The sequence below is a fragment of the Plectropomus leopardus genome, chromosome 9 (assembly GCF_008729295.1).
Source record: "Plectropomus leopardus isolate mb chromosome 9, YSFRI_Pleo_2.0, whole genome shotgun sequence".
NCBI lineage: Eukaryota > Metazoa > Chordata > Actinopteri > Perciformes > Serranidae > Plectropomus > Plectropomus leopardus.
In genome coordinates, this window is record NC_056471.1 from 2,168,854 (window position 1) to 2,176,372 (window position 7,519).

Here is a 7,519-nt window from a genome sequence, read left to right on the forward strand (position 1 = left end):
AGTAACTTTCCATGACTTTTCCACGACTTAGGGGCACATTTTAAAGACCGTATATTCTCTGAAACAACCATCAATACTCCTCATCGGTTATTTTTCATTAGTATGTGATAGCATATTTTATATATATATATATATATATATATAATATAATTATTTCATGACCGTATGAACCCTGTTGAAAGCAAATCCCTGAAGCATGGATCTGGTGACATAGTTTCTAATGAACAAAAAAAATGTCAAGAGAGACTTCCAATAACTTCCCCTCTGTCATCAAGACTTTTTTTGCTTCTGTGGCTTTAGTTAGAGTTGTTGTGTGCAGCATTTGTACATCTGTCAGTGACCACGGTGACACCTTCAGACACTTTTCACCAGTATTTAGGCCTTTGAACCTTGAGCAAATTGGTCTGGATTCTTCCAACAACAAAACAGAACAAACTAACAAACAAACAAACAAAAAGTCAATAAGCAATTTCCACAAATTTCCGGAAATTAGTATATTTTTTTCTTTTAATCTAGGGAAAAATGTCGAGGGAGAATGAAACAAGCTAAGTAAAGAAATGATGGTTATATTTTAAGAACATATCTAAAATTGTGTTACAGAATTGTTCTAATAAAAAAGGTCATTTTCTTTTTACTTATCTTCCGTTTTCCTTTTTTTCATCAATTTTAGGCAAATTTTTTAGTACTTTTTACTAATTTCTGTCTAATTTTGGAGTAATTTCCTCTTTATTGCTCATTGCCCTCTTCCCATGTTTTTGAAAACAAGGTCAATTATGCCCGGGTCTAAAAGGGTAAACACAACTGCTGTGGGTTGTTTGAGGCCATCTGATATTCAGGTTTATTTCCTTCTGTTACTGTTAATACTGACATCTTTTTGTGGATCAGACATAACCAAAAAGCTAATTGCTAAGTGAATATTTATCGCATGGAAAACACAAGATTGCAGAGATTTGTTTGGTTAAAACAACATAGACATCAGAATCATGTATAAGGGAGCTCATATTGATCATGTTGAATAGTTTGCAGCCAGAGGCATACAAATCAGTGATAGTCACATAGAGCATCTCATTGTGACATTTTACATTTCCTCACTTCAAAAAGTTAATTTAACAGCAAATGAAGAATAATTGCAGCAAAGTTTGCAAGGCTAGGCCATTTTAATGCCGTGGTTATTGACACCAAAACAAAGCTGACGCACAGAATTTAAACTCATTGGTCACACCAGAACAACAGCATGAGGAACAAGTTCTGCTCACGTGAAACATGTTTTTGTTTTTTTTTATTTGAAAGTTGTCACCATGAAGGAAACAGCAATAAACACAGCAACATTTGCATTAATAAACAAACCAAATAAAAACACATCAGCCCCATATAAATGAAGAAATGCTCTGCAGTATTTAAAATGGTACATTCTTGGGAAAGAAGTCTTGTCAGTAAGAATCATTAAAAGGAAAATGCTTCACCTTTGGTTTGCTTATCTCCATTAAACTATTCAGAGTTCAGTGAGTTACTATGTAAGTTACTACTAACTGAACATGTTATTAAGCAGGATGTGATATGACACTGGGACATAATGGACATCAGCAAACCTGGATGTGAGCTCTATCCCGCCTCAGATCAGTGCTACAAGTGTTTAGCAAACACCAATATTAAACAGTCAAATCTTGCCATAGAAGAAGATTCCCTGAGCAGACAGGATGTGTGTAAAAGGTCCTGCCCCATGGATTCAGAAGCACAAGTATGAATGGAAGGAGAATACAAAGAATGTTACAGTGCTGAACTAATAACACCCGGCTGGGACACCGACACAGCACCGAGAGGCCATGCGAGCGCAGCGCTGCTTTAACAGATCAAGTAGCTCGTACCAGGAACAGAGTCACTCTGGGTAACATGGCGGGCTGCCAGGAGTCAAAGTGTCGGTGGGGAAACGGCTAAACTTTTTGAGAAGTGTATCGACGTGTTTTCTTTTCCATGAGAGCTATGCCATGTCAGGCTCCACTGTGGCTTCTGTCTTCTGTACTTTAACTGGAGTTCCCATACAGTCGTCATCCTGAACAAGAGAGAAAAAGCAAAAAAAAGTTCAGTTAAAAAGCTGCTTCGTGGGCTTTGTTTGTCCTCTGCTTTCGATGAGGATATTTATCTCAACTTCTGGAGTTATAACTGCATTTAATGTCCAGGTGGTGCCCAGTGAAGAGCAGCCAAGGTTAGCTCTCCAGTGCAGACCAGAGGGAGGGCAGCGGGGGCTACAGCCTCCTTCCCACCAAACAGTCCGCTCACTTCACTTCAACATGCATGTATGTTTACATTGTGATAAAGTTGTGGATGGTATCTTTGGAACCGCCTCCATTTTTGGTCACCCCTCTGTTTGGGTACCTAGCACAGAGCTCTGACACTAAAAGGAGGAGCTAAAAACACTGCAGTCTGTTGATTGGTCAGTAGAGAATCAACTCTCTGTGTTCAGGGCTGAGCTGCGGCTGCTTTAACCACTGTTCATACAGTGACAGGTTTTTCAGACATTAAACTATAAAATGAAAGGATGTTTGCAGCCTCTGGCAGCTGCCAACTCAGAGAAAATTATTTTATTCAATGGGCTGACTGCCAGCAACTTTTAAGGTGGAGGGTTTACTTGTAAAATTGCTCAGTGCATAAGATGACGATGTAAATCTTCAACACACCTTAAATGTCAACATCACTATATATATATATATATATATATATATAAAGAAAGTGCATATATTCTACTCCTCACTTGTGGTGCTCAGCAGCACTAAACCCTGCTGTCGCCTGAGAAAGGGAGCACAAACCTGCTATTTAGAAATATCCCGTAGACAGAGACTCTCTCTGCAGCCTGCAGCCTCTTTCTGTGCACACTTCACTCTCTATCATCACTGAACAAGGAAATACAGCAAGTGCTGCTGGACGGAGCAGCTAGGGACACAGCCGCGTCCACATGTCAGAGTACTGTCTGCGCTAGAAATACTTCACTGATATAACAATAATAGGGTCAAGGTACACACTCGTAGGGGTTACTTTTGGTTCCAAAGGTATTAAACTTAAACGTCTTTGGTGGAAACGAGGCTAATGGTGATCTAATAGTGGATTCAGATTAGCTGGAATTCTTCTAAACAAAAGTGACTTTATCAAACTCACCTCCAGTGACAGGCTGTGTGTGTTGAGGGAGGCTGGGGGATTCTGGGAGTCTGGCAGGTTTGGGAAGTCCAGCTCAATGTCCATTACATTGAGACCCAGCTCGTCACTGGACAAATGGAGGACAAACAACATGTGAGCTGACTCAGACACTACAGACTGTGTGCAGGACGCATTCTGCTAGTAACTTGTACAAACTTTGAAGGCAAAATTTCTTCTCACATGTTATCATTGACTGCATCTTGGCCGTCCTCTGCTGGGGGGTCCCAGGCGTGCAATTTGACCTTCCACAGCTTGATCTGCTGGTCCCAAGAGCGACGACTGTACTTCCTGAACTTATTGGGAGTCTTTGGGTGGACACCCGGCTGACGCATGTGTCTGCAAACAAATAGGGAAAGAAAAAAAACAAGAGGAACGAAGAGGTTAAGGTGGGAAATCATCAGACAGAGAATCAGAAAGTGTTTTATTGCCAAGTGGGTTTGCACATACAAGGAAGCTGTCCTGTTGCTTTGGTGCATAACTACAAGTACAGTGTGAAACACAGCTGGAAGTGAGCAGAGTAGTTGCTTGTACTTTTAGTATTCATGAGGTGCCAGAGTACATCAAAACAGAGCTTGTAGATCAGAAAGAGTCCCAGTGGAGGATCCCCCACACTCCCCAACAGAGGTCTCAGCTAATACCCTAATGTCCTAAAATCCCAGAGACGTCCCTTAATCCAGAAAATGTCCTAAAATCCTAGACAAGCCTAAAATCCAAGAAATGTCTCAAAATCATAGAAACATCCTAAAAAAGACACGTCTTCAATCTTGGGAACATACTAAACTCCTAGGAATGTCTACAAATATGAGAAAGATCCTAAAATCTAAGAAATGTCCTTAAAACCTAAAAATGTCCTTCCTAGAAACATGTATAGAGCCGCTGCAACTGGCCCCTGGCCTCTTGTCATTTTGCAAAAGTGGCTCCTAAACAAAGCCAGCTGGGTACCCTTGCTGCACTGGTTGATGGTTTGTTTGTATGTTTGTGTGTGCGTGTGTGTGCGTGCGTGTGTGCGTGTGTGTTATTTTTGCATAGACCTACTTTGGGACTTCTTTGATGTATCGGTCATAGGCCAGCGTGTTCTTGCCATAATTGATCTGTTTCTGTCGCCGTAGCAACACAGCCTCGTCAGTCTCCATGTTTTCTCCCTCTCTTGAGTCACAGCTGCAGACAGACAGACAGACAGACAGACAGGTATATTTAGACACGTGGACTCAAACAATAGGAGAATGGAGTCGATGTGAGAGAAGGTGACGGTACCTCCCAGAAGAGCCAGAGGAGGTCTTCCTCTCTCTCTGGGTGACCTCTGCAGCCAGTATCCTCCTCCTGTAACTGAACACAATGCGCACACACTCAGTTAAGACTGGCCCCCAATAGAGAGCGTGCTTTGAATAAATCACAGATAAAAACCATTTCAACAGAAGCCGTTTGGTTACCGCTGCATGTCTCTGTGTACGTCCCTCCTTATCTCATCGTCTTCCACCTGACTGCCCCAGTCGGCCCGTCTGCCACAACGAGATGTGGGGCCCGTGCTCTCTGGAGTGACGAAACTAGAAAGGAAGCACAAGAGGTCCATAACACACTGGACAGGAACATTTGTAAGTGACACCAAGTACAACCTGATCCCAAAAAAGATGCTGTTTTAAACATAGATAAAAACAAAACACAATGATCTGTGAATATTTTTTGGTCTATATTCAATTGAATACAGAAACCAGACATTTGATGTTAAAAACCGATACATTTTGTTTTTTGTGAATGATCACTCATTCTTAAATTGATGTCTGCAACACATTCCAAAAAAGTTGGGAAAGGAGCATGTTTCCTTCTGTGCGACCTCACTTTTCTTACCAACACTCCGTAAGTGTTTGGTAACTGACAGCACTAAGTTTTGAAAGTGAAATTATTTTCCATTCTTGCCTAATATATGACTTATATATGAGTTTACCTAATATATGAGTTTAACAATAAAACGAATATAATATATATTCAAACATACTTTACTAAAATTGTAGGTAGATATTCTTACTTAGCATGTCTGTTGTCAGAGGGTCTGTCATCGTCTCTGTCAGTGTGCCGACCCTTTTCCCTCCCATCATCCTCTGCCTCTCTGTTGGCCCGCAGGCTCCCATCCACCCCTCGTTTCCTGCAGCTGGACCACCGAGACGGCCCATAGCTCCTGCACAGGGAGGAAGAATTTGGTTTAAACATACAAGCACGCATTCAACTTCATTTTATTAAGTCTTTATTACAAGCATGTCTCAGGTTAACATTTCTATCCTCGTAGAGCAGCACATAAGGCAGAAATGCACACTCAAAGCAGAACTAACTTGCAGACTGTATGCAGCAGTTTTTAAATGTGAAGATCAGAAGCTATAGCGACTAATGCTAATATTAGCCAAATAACTGCTAAATCATCTTTTAGAGCACCCGATGGTTAATGCTGGCTTTATTATGCGCCAGAAGCACAAAGTCCCCCCCCCCCATAAATAATGAACAGTCCCCAACTCCAACCACCGCCAACATTCACAGGTGGAAAACACTTTTCAACACCGGCTGTCTTTCTTCTGAAGTTTCCCTCGCGACCTACTTCCGATTGTTAATACACCCGGTATCTTTGTCACCGTGTCTGGCGGGGGGGGTGTCTCTCGCGCTCTCTCTCTCTCTCTCACACACACACACACACACACACACACACACACACACACACACACAGAGAGAGAGAGAGAGAGAGAGAGAGAGAGAGAGACACACGCGCACAAAACTGATCATCACCACCATCAGGCACAGCATTTTAAGTGTGTATCATGAGCTACAGTCAGCACAATGCCCGATATTTCCCTATAACCGTACTCTTCGTGATACATATAGTCCTCACATTAACGTGGTGAAAACATCTTTCAGCTAATGTCAACTTATCTGCACAATAATGACAAACTAAAGTCCGACTGTGCAGCTCGTTTCCTCGAGGTTAGCTTTTACCGCCTCTTTCTCCTCCTCTCTTCTCAGTCCACTAACAACTCTACAGTCAACACCACAGTGTTAACGTCAGTTAAACGCTGCCAAAGTTACAAAAACAGTGCAAAAATGGAGAAACTTGCTACTTTAAGGCTACTGTACTTTTGGAGGTAAACCTAGTCACACAAGCTAGCACAGGAGAGAAGAAGGTTTAACGTTAAAGAGCAAATCTTTAGTGAAACATGAACAAATCCAGCGTTAAATAAAGTTATAGGAACAGTCAGTCAGACAGTTAAAATACGATCAAATACATCATTTATTTTTATAGCAACTCATCTACAAAAGCTCCAGCTAGCATAGCTTAGCGCCTTCCTCCCAATGCACAAAGACACAATGGAAGCTCCGGCTAACTGAGTTTAAAGGGGAAACCACCAAAACTAAACTCACCTGTTTTCATGTTCGCTGTCGTGAGCGTCACGTCGTCTGTTTCTGTAACACTCAGACATTTTCTTGATAATGTGAGTCTTTGTGGAGCGATGAAGTGTCTGTGTTGTCAGCCAGCAGACCCTACAGCAGACTGGCAATCCAGATACCCGCCAACACTGAAAGACGCGCGGCCCCAAACAATCCAACCAGTCACATGACCGGAAATGGCAGTTTAACCTGTACATTTTATGCAGATTTCATCGGAGTGTACTATGCTCGTTGTGAATAGCGCCGCCTGGTGGGCAGAGCAGGGATGAGTTAGATCATTAAAGGGATGAGAGCAGGCTGCAGGCAGCACGGCACAGCCGTTACTTTATAAGACCGGTGTTGTGTCGAAGACGGTTTCCCCGTCGATGTGTTCTTCCACCGAAACTCTACCCAAACCGATTTTTCCGTTCATTCAATTATTCAGTTCCATCTGGGAAACAAAAAAAAGTTTGAGTTTGTTTTCTCATGTTATGCTTAAAAGAAAAAAATCAAATAAACAAGGGAACAATAAAATAAGTTACATTTACGTTGTTCTTTATATTTATGCCTTTATTTTCTTATTTCTCATGGTTTCATTCTGCTGCGGCTCCACCAGAGAAAGTGACGCTCAGAGTTCAGGACATGACGGTGGAGAAAATTTCTAATAATTTCAGGTTGTATGGTCATCAGGGCTGAGGTCACCAACTGGACGTACATCTGACTGTAAAGTCTGACTCAGAGCTCAGACTCACGACTTAAAGTTATGACTGGTGCACCAGTTAGACTGAAGGCTTGTATGTGTGTGTCTGTGTGTAACTTTTACACACAGTATGGAGAGTGAAACAAGTATGGTAACAAAAGCAGCACACATCTAAAAAGTGAAAAGAGGATGGCAGCGTGTCTTACGTATTGCATTAAAGAAATA

The 7,519-nt window shown here is 41.8% G+C and overlaps 1 protein-coding gene across 2 annotated transcripts; it reads right to left on the reverse strand.

Moving 5' to 3' along the window:
• Nucleotides 1-1,264: 1,264 nt before the first annotated feature.
• Nucleotides 1,265-6,751, reverse strand: LOC121948116 (stem-loop binding protein). Of its 2 annotated transcripts, none has more exons than XM_042493389.1 (8): nucleotides 6,589-6,751; nucleotides 5,213-5,362; nucleotides 4,620-4,733; nucleotides 4,444-4,509; nucleotides 4,225-4,347; nucleotides 3,370-3,525; nucleotides 3,151-3,256; nucleotides 1,265-2,050 (listed from the first exon to the last, which is right to left on the reverse strand). In XM_042493389.1, the coding sequence occupies exons 1-8, from the start codon at nucleotides 6,645-6,647 to the stop codon at nucleotides 1,979-1,981; spliced, it is 846 nt and encodes a 281-aa protein (XP_042349323.1). In that variant the 5' UTR covers nucleotides 6,648-6,751; the 3' UTR covers nucleotides 1,265-1,978. The 2 variants fall into 2 exon arrangements, with proteins under 2 accessions (XP_042349323.1, XP_042349322.1); XM_042493388.1 differs by having other exon boundaries at nucleotides 4,444-4,515.
• Nucleotides 6,752-7,519: the final 768 nt, after the last annotated feature.